The 16,932-nt window shown below is 31.2% G+C and overlaps 5 protein-coding genes across 7 annotated transcripts; 4 read left to right on the plus strand and 1 right to left on the minus strand.

The window, feature by feature from the left end:
* Positions 1–305: 305 nt before the first annotated feature.
* LOC145755183 (receptor-interacting serine/threonine-protein kinase 1-like) lies at positions 306–2,937 on the plus strand. 2 transcript variants are annotated; one of them, XM_082571410.1, is made up of 5 exons: positions 306–574; positions 720–1,178; positions 1,235–1,479; positions 1,658–2,060; positions 2,159–2,937. In XM_082571410.1, the coding sequence occupies exons 1-4, from the start codon at positions 387–389 to the stop codon at positions 1,927–1,929; spliced, it is 1,164 nt and encodes a 387-aa protein (XP_082427536.1). In that variant the 5' UTR covers positions 306–386; the 3' UTR covers positions 1,930–2,060; positions 2,159–2,937. The 2 variants fall into 2 exon arrangements, with proteins under 2 accessions (XP_082427536.1, XP_082427535.1); XM_082571409.1 differs by having other exon boundaries at positions 1,658–2,032.
* A 1,084-nt stretch (positions 2,938–4,021) lies between these two features.
* Positions 4,022–6,543, plus strand: LOC145755692 (uncharacterized). The gene is made up of 5 exons (XM_082571943.1): positions 4,022–4,197; positions 4,274–4,735; positions 4,821–5,065; positions 5,239–5,577; positions 5,660–6,543. Exons 1-5 carry the CDS (start codon positions 4,022–4,024, stop codon positions 6,316–6,318), a joined length of 1,881 nt encoding a protein of 626 aa, XP_082428069.1. The 3' UTR covers positions 6,319–6,543.
* A 1,100-nt stretch (positions 6,544–7,643) lies between these two features.
* LOC145755693 (interleukin-1 receptor-associated kinase 4-like) lies at positions 7,644–11,096 on the plus strand. The gene is made up of 7 exons (XM_082571944.1): positions 7,644–7,819; positions 8,033–8,494; positions 8,580–8,824; positions 8,947–9,288; positions 9,376–9,504; positions 9,820–9,957; positions 11,038–11,096. The coding sequence occupies exons 1-7, from the start codon at positions 7,644–7,646 to the stop codon at positions 11,094–11,096; spliced, it is 1,551 nt and encodes a 516-aa protein (XP_082428070.1).
* Positions 11,097–11,230: 134 nt separating this feature from the next.
* On the plus strand, positions 11,231–13,995 carry LOC145754611 (uncharacterized). Of its 2 annotated transcripts, XM_082570692.1 has the most exons (6): positions 11,231–11,247; positions 11,341–11,562; positions 11,695–12,153; positions 12,216–12,460; positions 12,628–12,963; positions 13,131–13,995. In XM_082570692.1, the coding sequence occupies exons 2-6, from the start codon at positions 11,375–11,377 to the stop codon at positions 13,688–13,690; spliced, it is 1,788 nt and encodes a 595-aa protein (XP_082426818.1). In that variant the 5' UTR covers positions 11,231–11,247; positions 11,341–11,374; the 3' UTR covers positions 13,691–13,995. The 2 variants fall into 2 exon arrangements, with proteins under 2 accessions (XP_082426818.1, XP_082426817.1); XM_082570691.1 differs by lacking the exon at positions 11,231–11,247 and having other exon boundaries at positions 11,305–11,562.
* LOC145754615 (kappa-type opioid receptor-like) lies at positions 13,972–16,070 on the minus strand. Its single transcript, XM_082570694.1, has 2 exons — positions 15,637–16,070; positions 13,972–15,440 (listed from the first exon to the last, which is right to left on the minus strand). Exons 1-2 carry the CDS (start codon positions 16,057–16,059, stop codon positions 14,433–14,435), a joined length of 1,431 nt encoding a protein of 476 aa, XP_082426820.1. The 5' UTR covers positions 16,060–16,070; the 3' UTR covers positions 13,972–14,432.
* Positions 16,071–16,932: the final 862 nt, after the last annotated feature.

The raw sequence follows: 16,932 nt of genomic DNA on the forward strand, positions 1-16,932 counted from the left end.
CAACCACAAAACTTATATTTCGTTTGTTTGAGCGTGACTTTTTAAGTGTGAATGCGCCCCTCTTTTTAGAAAAGAGAATAAAAGAAAATGAAACATGGGTTTTGGTTTAAAGAGCAAATTTAAGGTTGCTAGTTACCCATGCGCAACAATAAAGCTACAGGCACAGTGTATAAAAGAAACCTGTTATATTTAAAGCAAAGGATATAGATAATAGATATAGTTATTACAAATTCAAGATAGAAAGAAACTAAAAACACAAGTATAAAAGTGGATTTTATTAATATTAACCTAACAAAATCATTTTTTTTCCCAAACAAATTACATAAACTTAACTTATAAAATATTTATTTAGAAACCTAATTGTCCGAGAGCATAAGTATAAAATCATGCTAGCTAGACATCCGCTACCAATCGAAGCCAGGCAATTAACAACAAGTTATAATACAAAAGATTATTTGGGATGTGGAGGTTTTGGCAGAGTAAGAGTTTGCTACCATCCTACATATAGAAAAGTAGCTGTAAAGTGCTTTGAAATTTCTGGAACTAAAAAATCATTAAAAAATCAATCCAAAAGGTAAAAATTAGTACAAACACAACAAATATGAATATTGCAACTTTGAATGCATATTTAAAACATGTTATTAAATTGACTTTTAAAGAATTTACATTAAAAGTTTAAAAACATTTACTATTTTTATTAATAAATGCATTTTTAACAGCATTTTTAGAGAAGCCCAGATATTGTCACGAGTCGTTCATCCCAACATTGCAAAATTATACGGTATAACTCAATGGTCCAACAATATCGGTATAGTAATGGAATATGTTGGAGGTGGCGAGTTAAACGATCATATCTTCAACGCAGATTTAGAAATAACCTATTTAAGGCGATTAGATTGGTGCTCTCAAATATCTGCTGCACTTGCATATCTACACAATTACAGCAAATCAAAACGGTTTATTCACGGCGATCTAAAGCCGCAAAACATTCTAGTTACTAAAGATCTTATGATTAAAATAATTGATTTCGGTGGAGCAAATATTAAACAAGTTACAGGTGCTGTTAATACTTCTTCGTTTGATCCCAATTTAATAGAACATCACACATTGTGGTATACAGCACCTGAACGCCTGGAAACATTAGGAAACGAACCAATTCCTGCTAACGACGTATACAGGTATTAAAGTTTGTATTTTTATTTAAAAATGATATAACTTGCAATTTTTTTTAAAGCTTTGGAATTTGTTTGTACGAAATTGTAACTCGAAGATCAGCGTTTGGTGCACGATTGTTACCAGCTGAAGAAGAAGTTTTAATAAAAGAAATTAAGTCCGGTAAACGACGTCCTTGTCTTTTAACTTTAGAAGAAATTAAAGAACAACAAACACACGATGACCTTACAATTATTGAGTCTATAAAAGAAGTTATGACGCAATGCTGGGATAAAGATATAATAAAGCGGCCAGACATAAGATCAGGTGACAACAATTAGTTAATACATAACAAAAAATGTATTATACAATAGTATCTTATATTGCCTAACACAATATATTAACGCCAATGGTTTAAAGTTTTGTCCTGGCTTATCTTCCCCGACAAAATAAAAAAAAGAAAATATGTTCACCACTTTAAATCAATACATTTTTTATTTTTTAGTGCACACAACACTTACGCGACGTTTTGACCAGTTAAAACATTCTTGCCCTATTTACTCTGACGACATCATTCACTTTGAAGAAAATACCAAAAAAGAACCTAATTCAGCTGAAGAAGAAAGATTGTCGTTAAATTTGTTTCGCTGTCCATACGAGAGTTTAGATAATGACGTCATTAGGCAAGAACTAAATAAACGTCGCAAACGACAAGATCAAAGTTTGGGCAGTGGTAGTGGTAGACATATTATTAACTGGCTGCTCTTAATAGTCTAGTTATGTTTAGCCTTTTTTCCATTGGGTTGTTTCATGTATTTTCGTAGTGCCTCAGCCAACAACGCAAATCCTGCAAGTCTAAATCAAGACATACGTTTAGAATGTAATTAAAATTTTAAAATAATTGTAAGGTATATAAACAAACTTTTTTGTTTTTTTTTAGCACCTTAAAAACTACTATGTAGGTTTTGATTTGAACAGCATTTAATTACTTTTAACTTAATTTCAGATGCTCTTAACATGTTCAATACCAGAATCCAATTGTGCAAATACTATTTGAGGGACGGAGAAATAGACTATGCAATACAATTAGCAAATTCCGTATTAGAAATTGATCTTATCAAACTTGAATCAAAACATTTCGATTCTCTTATTTCACTATCAATAACTTTTTTAAACCACAATCATATCGAAATTAGTGAATTAATACTTAAACAATTAATTTCCTTAAAAGCAAAAGAACCGTTTTCTCTATGCATTAAACTTAAAATTTCGTTAACCAAACCCCTGTTCAAAAAAGAAAAATTCGCCCTGCACTTACTAAACAAACTGATCAATACAGCAAAAAATCATCCCAAATATAGTGGCGGGGGCTTTTCCAATTGCATCACCGGGATTGTGAGTGGCATGTTGAGTATATATATTGATCGTGGCGACAATCAAAAGACTTTTGAATTTTGTTCATCGATAATTGATGAATTTGAACACGACAAACTAATAGATATCACCATAGTCACTGATACATTCGAGTTATTAAAAAATAATTTTGAAACATAATTTCACTACAACCTATGTAAAACATTATGCAAACTACCATTTTTAAATTAAAAAAATTTAATACTCTTGCATTTAAACTAGATTAAACATTTTAACAATTTACACGTTACTGTTAGTGGTAGTGCCACACTTAAATGTGTGTTTTTTTCGTATAAAAGTTGTGTAGTTCACCTAATTTATCCATTTTGATTAGTTTTTGTGTATACTATACAGCAATAATAAAAGTTATTTCCTTTACTTATATTGTGTTTCGCTGTATTGCAAAAGAAACCAACTGAATATTGTAGTGTAAAATCTATATTCAACTAAAGCAGGATTTAAAAAAAATTATAGCTTTATTAAACAGGTTATATTTTATTCTTTGTAGAATGTAAGATTTTTTTCATTGTGTAATTATTATTTTTAAACTAAATCAAATATTTATTTTAGACAAACATTAAAATAATAAAAATATATACAATGTGGTGAAAGTTGTTAATAAAAGAAGCATTGACGGCTATAATAAAACCTTTTTCGTCTAATCTAATTTTAAAGCGGCGTCTTTTGTTCGTGGTCTATACATGCTTATTAAAAGTTCCCTGTGGAGTAATGTACAGCTAACAACCAACAGAAATAAGAAAGTATAGCACAATTTAGAAGGAAAACACGCCCCCATAAAAAAACAAATGAAAACGCAAGTCATGACACGTAATTGTATTTTACAAAACAGTATACGTCAAATAACTTGGCATCACCTTATATATTGTTCGTTGGCACCTTTTTTGGTGAAATTATTACTCACATATACCAACAGACATGAATATATGATGTTTGTTTGTAATGTATAAAAAAAACTTTGAGACCCATTGTCATAAAAAAACACGGCCTTAACAACAATACAACGGTGTGCGTTAGGTTTAAACAAACCTATAACTATAATAAAGAAACCAACATAAAGCTCTATCAATGTAGACGTACAGAGAGAAATTATAACATATAGTGCAGTTGCTTAACCTTTTTTTAAAAAAAAAAACAATAGTAAGTTATATGAATGAACTAAGTAGGAATAGGAATGTTGCTTGTAAAATCTACAGCTATGGAAACAGTTTAAAAGTTATTAATGATAATTGTTAATACCCTAAGTTAGCTGTTGTAGCATTTAAAATTATGAGTTTTTTTTAAATAGGATTAAAATACTAGGTTTGAAATAAGTTATTGATTAATTATTTTTAGAACCGCCTTTTACAATTTTATTATCTTATACCTGATATATATAGCACAAATACTAAATCGCATTTTTGATGTTACTGATAGATAAAACATTTGTGTGGTTAAAATGATATCTGGTATCGAAGCCCAGCAATTAACAACAAGTTATGACAAGAAAGATTACTTGGGGTGTGGTAGTTTTGGCCGAGTAAGAGTTTGCTACCATCCAACTTATAACAAAGTGGCTGTGAAGTGTTTTTACGTTTCTGGATCACAAGAATTCCAACAAAATGAATTTAAAAGGTAAAGTATTAAACTATTTTGCAAAGAGTGTTGTCTATACAAAGCATATACATTATTTATATAAGCTACTTTACAGAATTAAAAGAGAAGCGCAGATATTGTCTCGAGTAGTGCATCCAAAAATTGCAAAATTGTACGGCATGACTCAATGGTACAACAACGTCGGTATAGTAATGAAATATGTTGGGGGTGGAGAACTAAACGACCTCATTTTCAACGCTGAATTGCAAATAAGCTTTCTAAGGCGATTAGATTGGTGCTCTCAAATATCTGAAGCACTTGCATATCTACACAATTACAGTAGATCGAAAAAGTACATTCATGGCGACCTTAAGCCACAAAATATTCTAATAACTAAAAACTTTACAGCAAAGCTTATTGATTTTGGCGGGGCCAACATTAAAAGGGTCACTGGAGCTTCTAACTGTTCTACGTTCAATCCAGAGTTAATAGCACAACAAACTCTATGGTATACAGCACCTGAGCGCCTTGCACTTCCATTTGCACAAGATCCAATTCCTGCTAATGATGTATATAGGTATAAGCTGCAACATTAATGATTAAGATTTGCTTCAAAAAAGTATGGTAAAAAGTTAAATATTAATTAAATTATATTTTTTTAGTTTTGGAATATGTCTGTACGAAATCTTAACACGGCTGCCTGCATATGGTGCTCGTTTGCCAAGAGCTGAAGAACAAGTTATGTTAAATGAAATTAAATCGGGCAAACGCCGCCCTTGTCTCACTAAATTTGATGGAATTCAAAATCAACAAAACCAGTACGACCAAGAACTAATGGTCATTACACGAGATATAATGGTTAAATGTTGGGACAATAATTTATTAAAACGACCCGACATAAGATCAGGTAACAACAAGAAGTCAAAAGTAAATTATAAGTAACTCAATACTTGCATAGGTTGAAAATACCTTCTGGTAAAGCGCTTTGTAAATTAATATTTAATACAAAACAAACACAGAAATATTTGCACTGTTCCATATGTTAACAACAAAAACGACTAGCTTTAAATTTTGTTTTAGTTCACCAAATGTTGACCAGACATTTTAACGCAGTTGTACACCTAACTTCGGGTTACAAAGATGAGATCACAACGCTTTCGAGAAACTCAAAACAAAAACCGTTTTCAAAGGAGAAGGACAGAGTCTCTTTAAATCAATTCTTTTTTCCATTTGAAGTTGCCATACAACAGCCAAGGTACCAACAGCCGCTTCAAAATCGTAACAGAAGATTAAGCAACCAGGAAAACATCCCTCATAAATGGGCGAAAAGGTCATTTTATATCGTGCTAGCAGTTCTAGTAGTTATTGTTGCTTACCTATACAACTACAATTCTCCTAAAAAAACATTGTCCGCTATAGGTAACGTAAATGTTTTTACAATAACAAAAATTATTCTTAAACTCACCCTTTTAAACTATATTAATTTTATATGTTGTTTTAGAAAAAAATCTACTTGGTATTCAAAACAATATACAACAATGCAGTGATTACTTAATGGCAGAAAAATACGATCAAGCCGAAGAACTTGTGAAAAGGGGGCTCAAAATCGATCACACTATAATAGAGGAAAGTCACTTTTATTCTTTGTTGTTGCTATCCGAATCTTTTACAAAGAATCGCCGATCACATATGGGTATTTTACTTTTGAAAGAATTAATAATCTATTCAACTGAAAGGGATCACACGAAAGTATTAAAACTCCTTCATTCGTTTACTTCCCAGTTTAACATGAAAGTCTGGTCAGTATCTACACTAATAAATTATGCAATTCCTTTTTTAAAAAATCTAAAAAAAAACATGGAAGAAAATAAACTGGAAGCTGACAAAGTACTTTCGGTAAACTTATTAAGTTCAGTATTTGCGTTACAAGGAATGATTTATAACTACGTTGGTGATCAAGAAATGGTAATTAAAACTTGTTTGGAAGCAAGTGATTTATTAAAAAACAACAATGGAATACAAGGATGCGACGTGTTAATATTAGATCATTATAATTTTTTTGTTAGAACGTCCCATGTTTTGGGTAACAGTGAAATGGAAAATGAATACAAAGAAAAGATTAAATTATTAACTGAATCAAACCCCAAACCTAGATACTAAATAATTGCAGGTCCCAGGTATAAAGTTGACATAGTTAATAATTAAGCCAAGCACCTTAATTTAATCATTTACTTTAAGTTACTTATTCAAATTGTTTGAAATGTGTATATTTAAAAAAAAATTCTTTGCTACAATGACCCATGTTTAAAAAAAAAACTATTTAAAACGACGGCCCTTTCTGTAGTGCAACATGTAAATGTGTGTTTTTTTCGTATAAAAGTTGTGTAGTTCACCTAATTTATCCATTTTGATTAGTTTTTGTGTATACTATACAGCAATAATAAAAGTTATTTCCTTTACTTATATTGTGTTTCGCTGTATTGCAAAAGAAACCAACTGAATATTGTAGTGTAAATTTTATATTCAACTAAAACAGGAGTTAAAAAAATTATAGCTTTATTAAACAGGTTATATTTTATTCTTTGTAGAATGTAAGATTTTTCTTAATTGTGTAATTATTATTTTTAAACTAAATCAAATATTTATTTTAGACAAACAATAAAATAATAAAAATATGTGGTGAAAATTGTTAATAAAAGAAGCATTGACGGCTATAACAAAACCTTTTTCATCAAGTCTAATTTTAAAGTGGCGTCTTTTGTTCGTGGTCTATTCATGCTTATAAAAAGTTCCCTGTGAAGTAATGTACAGCTAACAAACAACAGAAATAAGAAAGTGTAGCACAATTTAAAAGAAAAACACGCCCCATAAAAAAAAGAAATGAAAACGCAAGTCATGACACGTAATTGTATTTTACAAAACAGTATATGTCAAATAACTTGGTTTTACCTTATATATTGTTCGTTGGCACCTTTTTTGGTGAAATTATTACTCGTGTATAAAAAAAACTTTGAAACCCATTGTCATAAAAAACACGGCCTTAACAACAATACAACGGTGTGCGTTAGGTTTAAACAAACCTAAAACTATAATAAAGAAACCAACATAAAGCTCTATCAATGTAGACGTACAGAGAGAAATTATATCATATAGTGTAGTTGCTTAACCTTCTTAAAAAAAAACAATAGTAAGTTATATGAATGAACTAAGTAGGAATAGGAATGTTGCTTGTAAAATCTACAGCTATGGAAACAGTTTAAAAGTTATTAATGATAATTGTTAATACCCTAAGTTAGCTATTGTAGCATTTAAAATTATGAGTTTTTTTTAAATAGGATTAAAATACTAAGTTTGAAATAAGTTATTGATTAATTATTTTCAGAACCGCCTTTTACAATTTTATTATCTTATACCTGATATATATAGCACAAATACTAAATCGCATTTTTGATATTACTGATAGATAAAACATTTGTGTGGTTAAAATGATATCTGGTATCGAAGCCAAGCAGTTAACAACAAGTTATGACAAGAAAGATTACTTGGGGTGTGGAAGTTTTGGCAGAGTAAGGGTTTGCTACCATCCAACTTATAACAAAGTGGCTGTGAAGTGTTTTTACGTTTCCGGATCACGAAAATTTCAACAAAATGAAACTAAAAAGTAAAGTATTAAACCGTTTTACCAAAACGTGTTATCTGGCAACAAATATAATAATAACATAAATGTAAATACACAAAATTCAAGTAATGGCATCTTATTCAAATTAATTTGTCTTAAATAAATTTGCCCCAAAATTAGGCTACTAATATTTATATTCTTATTTAACCAACCCCCGTTTAAAGGTTTACAATATTTAGTCAAGCTACTTTACAGAATTGAAAGAGAAGCTCAAATATTATCTCGAGTGGTGCATCCAAATATTGCCAAATTGTACGGCATGACTCAGTGGTCCAACAGTATTGGTATAGTAATGGAATATGTTGGAGGTGGAGGGTTGAACGACTACATCTTTAACGATGATTTACAAATAAGCTTCCTAAGGCGATTAGATTGGTGCTCTCAAATATCATCGGCCCTTGCATATCTACACAATTACAGTAGATCGAAAAAGTACATTCATGGCGACCTTAAACCACAAAATATTCTTATAACTAAAAACTTTACAGCAAAGCTTATTGATTTTGGAGGGGCCAACATTAAAAAGGTCACTGCAGCTTCTAACTTTTCTACGTTCGATCCTGAGTTAATAGCACAACAAACTTTATGGTATACAGCACCTGAGCGCCTTGCACTTCCATTTGCACAAGACCCAATTCCTGCTAATGATGTATATAGGTATAAGCTGCTATATTAATGATTGAGATTTGCTTCAAAAAAGTATGGTAAAAAGTTAAATATTAATCAAATTATATTTTTTTAGTTTTGGAATATGTCTGTACGAAATCTTAACACGGCTGCCTGCATATGGTGCTCGTTTGCCAAGAGCTGAAGAACAAGTTATGTTAAATGAAATTAAATCGGGCAAACGACGTCCATGTCTTATCAAATTTGATAAAATTCAAAATCAACAAAACCAGCACGACCAAGCGATCTCCGTCACTGTGCGAGACATAATGATAAAGTGCTGGGACAGTGATTTATCCAAACGACCTGACATAAGATCAGGTAACAACAAGTTGATAGTTCTTCAATTTAAAAATAGATTGGAGTAGGACGAAATCTTTTAAAAAGGCGTTTTGTAAAGAAATATAATGCACTGTCTTTATTAATAAACATTTTTGTTATAGTTCACAAAACACTATCCAGGCAGTTTAACACGGTTGTTCATCTTGCCCCGGATTATAAAAATGAGGTCAAAATGCTTGCAAAAAACGCCAACAAAAAACCCTTTTCAAAGGAGGAGGATAGAGTCTCTTTAAATCAATTCTATTTTCCATTTGAAGTTGCCATACAACAGCCAAGGTACCAACAGCCGCGTCAAAATCGTATCAGAAGATTAAACAACCAAACAAACGTCCCACGTAAATGGGCGAAAAGGTCATTCGGTTGTATCTTGACAGTCCTTGCCGTAATTTTAGCCATTTACGCAGGCAAACACGATTCTCTTAAAAAGCCATTGTCGGTCATAGGTAATGCAAATGTACTTTACTATGTAACGAAATTAATTTTCAACTATATAGCTATAAAAACTTTATTTAAAATATTTTTTGTTTAAGAAAAAAAACTTACTGTAATAGAAGACAATATACAACAGTGTAGCGATTATTTGATGGCGGGAAAAATAGATCAAGCAGAAGAATTTGTAAAAAATGTACTTACAGTTGATGATCCTATTATAGAAACAAGTCACTTCGATTTTCTAATATCGTTATCGGAATTGTTTTCAAAGAATCACCGATTTGATATGGGCATTTTCATATTAACAAAACTAATACCATATTCAACAAAAAGAGGTTATAGGCAGACAAGAACGATTATAAATTCGTTTCAGCGGCAACTTGATGTAACAGTTTGGCCAGTTGCTTTATTAAATGATTATGCCATCCCCTTTTTAAATAACTTAAAAAAAAACATAAATCTAAACAAACGTGCATATGGCAAAGCATTATTTACAAATCTTATAAGTCAAACACGCATGCAAAAAGTCAAAATATATTCAGATATTGGTGATCACAATATGATTATTAAAACTTGCGTCGAGGAAACTGATTCAATTTTAGCCTGTGATGAATTGCCAGAGCGCGATTATATTTTGTTAAACTGTTACAAACTGATTGCCAGTGCATATAGCGTTAAAGGTAAATTTAAAATGGAGGAAAAATACAGAAAAAAAATAAAATTATTAATTTTATCAAATCCCGACTTAGATCGTAACTTATAATCCCAACAACTCATGATTTATACCTAATAACGAAATAAGGCCATGCTATAAGTTTAACAAAATGGTTTAATAAAAAGTATTAACAATATCGTACCCTGTCTTGGATAATAATTACTAGTTTTAAGTCAATTATATTATGCAATCAAAATCGCCAAGTTTTAGGGTTTAATGCGATTACCGATTTTGGCCCAAAAAATAAATATATCGGTAAATACCTGATAAAATTTTGTTTCCTTTACCTTATAACTTGTGACCGTTAAAATGACAGCCCTTTTTTGCATGGCGGTAAATGTAATTTTGTTTTTATTCTGTAGCGTAGATTAGTCAGTATATCCTGCTGTGTTTTCTATTACAATATAATGTTTTAATAAAAATATTATTTAAGCATAATACAATTTTTTACTTACTCAAAGTGTGTTTTAATATTTTATATTGTTTATAATTGAATCACACCTTACTAAATTCTTTGTTTTGCATAATATAAATTACCTGCATATTTTTGAGCTGCAAATACAGAAGATTTAAAAAAAATACAATATTTTTTTTTGTATAAAAAAATGATTTAAACAAAGACATGTTTACCAAAGCTTATGGCAACAAAACGTTGTCAAGGAATTGTCAACTTTTCTTTGTTCGTCGTTTACTTGTTATTGCGCGCAATGTTATGTGGTAACCTGATCTTGTACAACATAAAAAATCAAAAATGGAAGCTAAAATGAAAGGCACTACGAGAAAACAAACAAAACACAACTTCTTTTTAACAAAACTAAAATCTTGTTACGTAATTATGATGTCCGTACTTTATTCAGCTTTACAAAAGTCCGTCCATTAAAGTTTACCGCCATACACTAAACATCGTGCTGCGTAAGTATAAATTTACCACAAAATATATATTTTACTAACAAAATATAAAATAAGAAGACTCTTTGTATTGTCAAAATACCCGCGTAAGCAACCACAAAACTTATATTTCGTTTATTTGAGCGTGACTTTTCAGGCGTAAATGCACTCCTCTTTTTAGAAAGGAGAATAAAAGAAAAAGGAAAATGGGTTTAGGTTTAAAGCGCACATTCAGGTTTGCATGGTTACCAATGCGCAACAATAGAGCTATATAGGCACAGTGTATAAAAGAAACCTGTTATATTTAAAGCAAATAATATAGATATAGTTATTACAAATTCAAGATAGAAAGAAACTAAAAACACAAGTATACAAGTGAACTTTATTAATAGTAACATAACAAAATTTTTTTTTTCACCAAACAAATTACATAAAATTTACCTTTAAAATATTTATTTAGAAACCTAATTGTCCGAGAGCATAAGTTTAAAATCATGTTAGCTAGACATTCGTTACCAATCGAAGCCAGGCAATTAACAACAAGTTATGACAAGAAAGATTATTTGGGATGTGGAAGTTTTGGCAGAGTGAGAGTTTGCTACCATCCTGTTTATGGAAAAGTTGCGGTGAAATGTTTTAACATTTCTGGGACTGATCTTTTTCAAAAAAAAGAGATTAAAAAGTAAAATAAACAACAAGTAGTTGTACTTATGCTAAAAATTTTCATATCACATTACTTTTCATAGTTAAATAGTTTAAAAATGGACCAAAATTTATTGAAGTACATACTTTTTAATTTGTATTAATTTAACAGAATTGAGAGAGAAGCTCAAATATTGTCTCGAGTGGTTTACCCAAATATCGCCAAATTGTACGGCATGACTCAATGGTCAAACAATATTGGTATAGTAATGGAATATGTTGGAGGTGGCGGGCTAAACGATCATATCTTCAACGAAGATTTAGAAATAAGCTTTTTAAGGCGATTAGATTGGTGCTCTCAAATATCTGCAGCACTCCGTTACCTTCACAACTACAGTCAATCGAAAAGGTACATTCACGGTGACCTTAAGCCACAGAACATATTAGTAACTAAGGAGCTAATGATTAAACTAATCGATTTCGGCGGAGCGAATATCAAAAAGGTTACAGTTGCTGATAGTGTTTCATCGTTTGATCCGAAATTAATCGAACACCACACACTATGGTACACGGCACCTGAACGACTTGAAGCATTAGAAAAGGAGCCAATCCCCGCAAACGACGTATACAGGTAGAAACAATTTTTTTAGAAAATCAATAACAAAATGTAATAATTAGATATCTTTTTTTAAGCTTTGGAATTTGTCTGTACGAAATTGTAACTCGGAGACCAGCGTTTGGTGCACGATTATTACCAGCTGAAGAAGAAGTTCTAATAAAAGAAATTAAGTCCGGTAAACGACGTCCTTGTCTTTTAACTTTAGAAGAAACTAAAGAACAACAAACACTCGATGACCAAGAACTGGTTGTTTTTATTCAAGGGGTGATGACACAATGCTGGGATCAAGATATAAAAAAACGGCCCGACATAAGATCAGGTAATAAAAAAGGTTTGTTGTATTGACAGTACTAACATCAAATTTTACAAACTAGGATAAATTTACTTATAATAATATGTTTAAATTAACATACTTTCCAGTATTGTTAAGAAAAATAGTTTTTTTTTAATAATGAAAACTGATAAAAATGCAAACCTTGCTTTTAGTGCACACAACACTTACTCGTCGTTTTGATCAATTGAATCATTTTAGGCCCTCTTACTCTAACGACATTATTTACTTTGAAGAAAATACCTTAAGAAAACCTTCTTCAAAAGAGGAAAATAGATTGTCGTTATGTTTGTTTTATTGTCCATACGAGAATTTAGATACCGACGTTATTAAACGAGAATTAAAAAAACGTCGCAAGCAACAAGATCATAGTTTTGACAAAAATAAACGAAATAGCGATACGCTATTCTGGTTGATTTGTATTGTTGTTTGTTTTGTTGCTATCACTAAGAACGAGAAACAAAAGTTTGGGGAAAAATTACGTTTAGAATGTAACTATTTTAAAAGTTTACAGTTATTCTTAATATATAAATCAATTTGGTTGTCACCTAAAGTAACCATTTATAATATCGTGAATTAAATTATACTGTTAAATTTCCTGTTAAGTTTTTTTAAGCTTGTAATTAAGTTAAAACTTATGATTTGTTTTATATTTTAGATACATTAAACATGTTTTATACGGAAATCGAATGGTGCAACGACCGTCTCAACGACGGGGAGATAAGCGAGGCAATCCAATTAGTAGAGACAATATTGAAAAATGATTTTTATGAACTTGAATCAAAAAATTTTGATTCTCTTATTTTATTATCAAAAAATTTTTTAAACCGCAAACAACATAAAATAAGCAAGAAAATACTTGAACAATTAACATCCCTAAAAGCAAAAGAGCCCTTTTCCCTTTGCGTCAAACTTCTGATCCAGTTAATTAAACCACCATTTCAAGCAGAAGGGTTTGCACTGCCCTTATTAAACAACCTGATAAGCAGTGCAACAAACCACCCGAAATATAGAAGAGAAAACTTTTCACCATGCATTAATCCAATTGTAATTACTATGTTGGAAATTTATATTCGTCGTGGTAATAATGGAAAGACTTTTGAATATTGTTCGTCGATAATTACTAATTTTGAACACGACAAAGATATAGAAATCACTAAAGTAATTGAAGTATTTAAACTTTTAAGAAATGATCCTTTAGTTAAGCTAGTTTGGTAACTTGTCAAATAAAAAAGTCACTTATTTTGGCTAAAAAATAAATATTGTAATTTTTGATGCAATTAAATTAGTTCAAACATTTTGGGTATGTACAATTACCCAATTATTTTTTTGTTTAGATGTCTATTATAACGCTACTGGGCTCACCTTTTTGTATTGCCAGGCTTTGTCTATTTAATGTTCATATTTGTATTTTAAACTGTGTGCCTAAATAGTTTAGCTTTCGGTGTTGTTGCATATTCTATTTCTAGCCAATTAAAAGCTGTAAGTTTATGTTTTGATTGACCAATTGATTCATTGTCGATGTTAAAGTAATTTAAAAACAAGATTAAATTGTAATTAATTACAAACGTTGAAATAGGAAATCCACAATTACTTTATAAAATACATAATTTATAAGAAGAAAAAATCCGCTAAAAATGACTGAGGTATGGTTAAGGTAGAAATGTAACACTGGAATAAAAGTAAAAAAGGCAAGTTCAGTTCATATAAAACGTACCATGAGTAAAAGCTAAACTAATTTAAAAAAATCAAAAACTAATATTAGATTGTGAAACTGTACAAAAATGACTATAAAACAAAATATAACCAAACATTTTTCTTGGGTCAACTATATAATCACGAAAAAAATTTGTAAAGTTCAGTTTTACCATATTATTAACGACCTATTGAAAATCCACATTCCCTTACAGAAATCCCTTATTCCATAAACTTAAAAACAGTTTTTTTTAATATGGTTAATTTACAAGATTGACGTACATGGGTTAATTTCATTTTCTTTCGATGTTACAAGAGCACATGTTTCAAGTTTCTCTTCGCTTTTTCCTCCTACCTCCTCCTCGATCATCACTCCCGCTCCTCCCGATTGTGACGCAATAGATGTTGACTTCCGGTTGCTGTTGAAGGAGGCTGCGGACGCAAATGATGACGTCGAAGATGCAGTAAGGCCTCGCGATGATCGCTTCCCGCTATGTGTGTCTCTGGCATCTCTTGGACGAGAGTAAGCAATAGCAAGAGCTGGTAGCAAAACACAGGATAAATAACCCTGGACAAAACAATAATCCTGGAAGTTCATACACTCCATGGTATTTAAATTAAAACCTGGAATCCTGCCCAAGTGATACACGTAAAAGGGAAGCCAGGTGATAAGATATGTTAACGGAATAAACGTAACCCAAAGCCCTGCGGCAATAAAGCGTTTTGCCATTGTGCTTGTGACCGACTTTGTTGCAGAACCTTGTCTTTTGTTTGTCACTATTTCGTTCTTGCGCAAGAGCACCTTATGCGGTGACCTCAATACCTTATATAACAACAAGCAAGTAAGACAAACAACAAGAGGTACGGCATAGGTGAAAATAAATCCAGCAACTATCCAAGTTTTGTACGAATCACCTTCAACTTCTTTGCATTCAGAAAATACAAACTTAGGAACTTCTTCGTCGTTATAGCTATCTAAATACTCTTCATATAAACTTGATTCATTCAGCGGTTCAGAAGTCTGCCCACCAAAGTTAAACACCATGCACATTGGCTTCTCCTTAATCGCATTATCCATGCCAGAAAATACGATCATAGGCGAAGAAAGGCCAAGGGCTAGCAACCAGCCTAAAGTTACGGTTACAATTTCGCCAACAGTCCGCTGCGTGTTTGGGATACCCGGCCTTTTACGTAATAAAACGTAATCCATACATAAAACAGTGGCAAAGTAGGCTTGGGCAAAGATGCTGAAGCTTTTTAAGCAGTTTGTAAGCTAAAAAATATTTACCGTTAGTTAATATCGGTTTTGATTTTAATATATTGGATATAACAGTAATTATTTAGGTTATTAATAAGTAAACCCGAATATTTAAACACATAGACCATAAACAAAAAAACGATTTTTCATACATAATGTCAAATAAAATTTTACCGGTTGAAAGATTTTAATCTCACACCTAAAAACTTACTTTACACATTACCCTCCCTAATCTCCATTCATCTAATATTCGGTACTGGGTCGAAAAGATTAGATTTAAAAGCATGATAATCGATGCCAGGGCGAGGTTCTGCATAAACAAGCGCTGCGAGTACTGCAGATCGTTGCATTTTTGTGATGTAAAGATCGAAGTCATGTTGAGTACCAGTCCGACTACGATGATTATGATGTAGATTAAGGACATTACCATACGTCGGGTCGAAATGCTTTGATCCGATAAAGCTATCCTGATCTCATCTGTAAAATTATCGCCGAAGTTAAACGCGTTGTCGTAGTCCATAGCACTGTCGTAGTTGTCATCATAAAATAAATTGTTGAAGGCATTGTTTTCCTTTTGGGCCCTTCCACTTAGAACCAAGCTTAGAACCAACACAACAATATGCAGCCTTAACATGCTTAATTTAATTTTTAATCTTAAAAAAAATACAAACTATTTTATTTTAAATTTTTCTGAAGGCTCAGCTAAAGATGTTTGCCTACAATGCTATGGGCATTGATTTACGCTTACAATTAGAAAAAGCTGTACCAATATTTGACTTTCTATCAAAAATCTATTAATATCAAATTTGACGTTTGATTTAATAGTTATATCTATGGGCTAGAATTTTAAAAGTCAATATTTGGTTTAATATTAAATATTTAAAATAAAAACCACTTTAAAATATAAAAAGTTATTTTTTTAACTTATCAAGGCAAAAATTTTAATAAACTGTTAATGTGATTAATTTCTAAGCAAGTATCATTAACATTTTTTTAAGCAATGTTTATTTTTATATTGGTGATCGCACGAAGATTAGATGTTAAATCGGCGCGAACGAAATTACAGCAGGTTTCGCTTAAATATAAATGGATTTTTTCATAGCCTAAGAATTTACAAAATATTTAAACTAGTTCGCAACTTCAAAAAACATATGCTACATTATGAGAAAAACTTTTAAATAACTCTGTTAAACTACATAACAAATCACCTAATTATTACTATCGAATTTTAAAAACAAAATTAAGCAAAATAACTTAGCAACAACAAGTCTATCGATCTAATCCTTGTGCCCAGATTTGAACAATCTCATTAATATATCAAATGCGTTACACCACTATTCTAAGGTAGTACACATGTGCTGGCCTAACTGCAAAACGGTTATGTATTCTACTACCTAGACAAACATTAGACTTCTTTGTAGGGTTTTGTTATTTTGTTAACCGAACTGTTTTCAACCCTAAAGGCGCCAGGCATGTTTACCGTAGCCCGTAAGCCGACCAGCATTTA

This window comes from Corella eumyota, chromosome 6, assembly GCF_963082875.1.
Source record: "Corella eumyota chromosome 6, kaCorEumy4.1, whole genome shotgun sequence".
In the NCBI taxonomy this organism is placed as follows: domain Eukaryota; kingdom Metazoa; phylum Chordata; class Ascidiacea; order Phlebobranchia; family Corellidae; genus Corella; species Corella eumyota.

Excerpts from the sequence above, each read along its gene's own strand:
- LOC145755183 (XM_082571410.1), top strand. The coding sequence starts at position 387 with ATGCTAGCTAGACATCCGCTACCAATCGAAGCCAGGCAATTAACAACA. Across the intron at positions 1,179-1,234 it reads CCTGCTAACGACGTATACAG|CTTTGGAATTTGTTTGTACG; the intron begins GTATTAAAGTTT and ends TTTTTTTTAAAG. Across the intron at positions 1,480-1,657 it reads GCGGCCAGACATAAGATCAG|TGCACACAACACTTACGCGA; the intron begins GTGACAACAATT and ends TTTATTTTTTAG.
- LOC145755692 (XM_082571943.1), top strand. The coding sequence starts at position 4,022 with ATGATATCTGGTATCGAAGCCCAGCAATTAACAACAAGTTATGACAAG. Across the intron at positions 5,066-5,238 it reads ACGACCCGACATAAGATCAG|TTCACCAAATGTTGACCAGA; the intron begins GTAACAACAAGA and ends ATTTTGTTTTAG. Across the intron at positions 5,578-5,659 it reads AAAAACATTGTCCGCTATAG|AAAAAAATCTACTTGGTATT; the intron begins GTAACGTAAATG and ends ATGTTGTTTTAG.
- LOC145755693 (XM_082571944.1), top strand. The coding sequence starts at position 7,644 with ATGATATCTGGTATCGAAGCCAAGCAGTTAACAACAAGTTATGACAAG. Across the intron at positions 8,495-8,579 it reads CCTGCTAATGATGTATATAG|TTTTGGAATATGTCTGTACG; the intron begins GTATAAGCTGCT and ends ATATTTTTTTAG. Across the intron at positions 8,825-8,946 it reads ACGACCTGACATAAGATCAG|TTCACAAAACACTATCCAGG; the intron begins GTAACAACAAGT and ends TTTTTGTTATAG.
- LOC145754611 (XM_082570692.1), top strand. The coding sequence starts at position 11,375 with ATGTTAGCTAGACATTCGTTACCAATCGAAGCCAGGCAATTAACAACA. Across the intron at positions 12,461-12,627 it reads ACGGCCCGACATAAGATCAG|TGCACACAACACTTACTCGT; the intron begins GTAATAAAAAAG and ends CCTTGCTTTTAG. Across the intron at positions 12,964-13,130 it reads GGAAAAATTACGTTTAGAAT|ATACATTAAACATGTTTTAT; the intron begins GTAACTATTTTA and ends TTTATATTTTAG.
- LOC145754615 (XM_082570694.1), bottom strand. The coding sequence starts at position 16,059 with ATGTTAAGGCTGCATATTGTTGTGTTGGTTCTAAGCTTGGTTCTAAGT. Across the intron at positions 15,441-15,636 it reads TAGGGAGGGTAATGTGTAAA|CTTACAAACTGCTTAAAAAG; the intron begins GTAAGTTTTTAG and ends AATATTTTTTAG.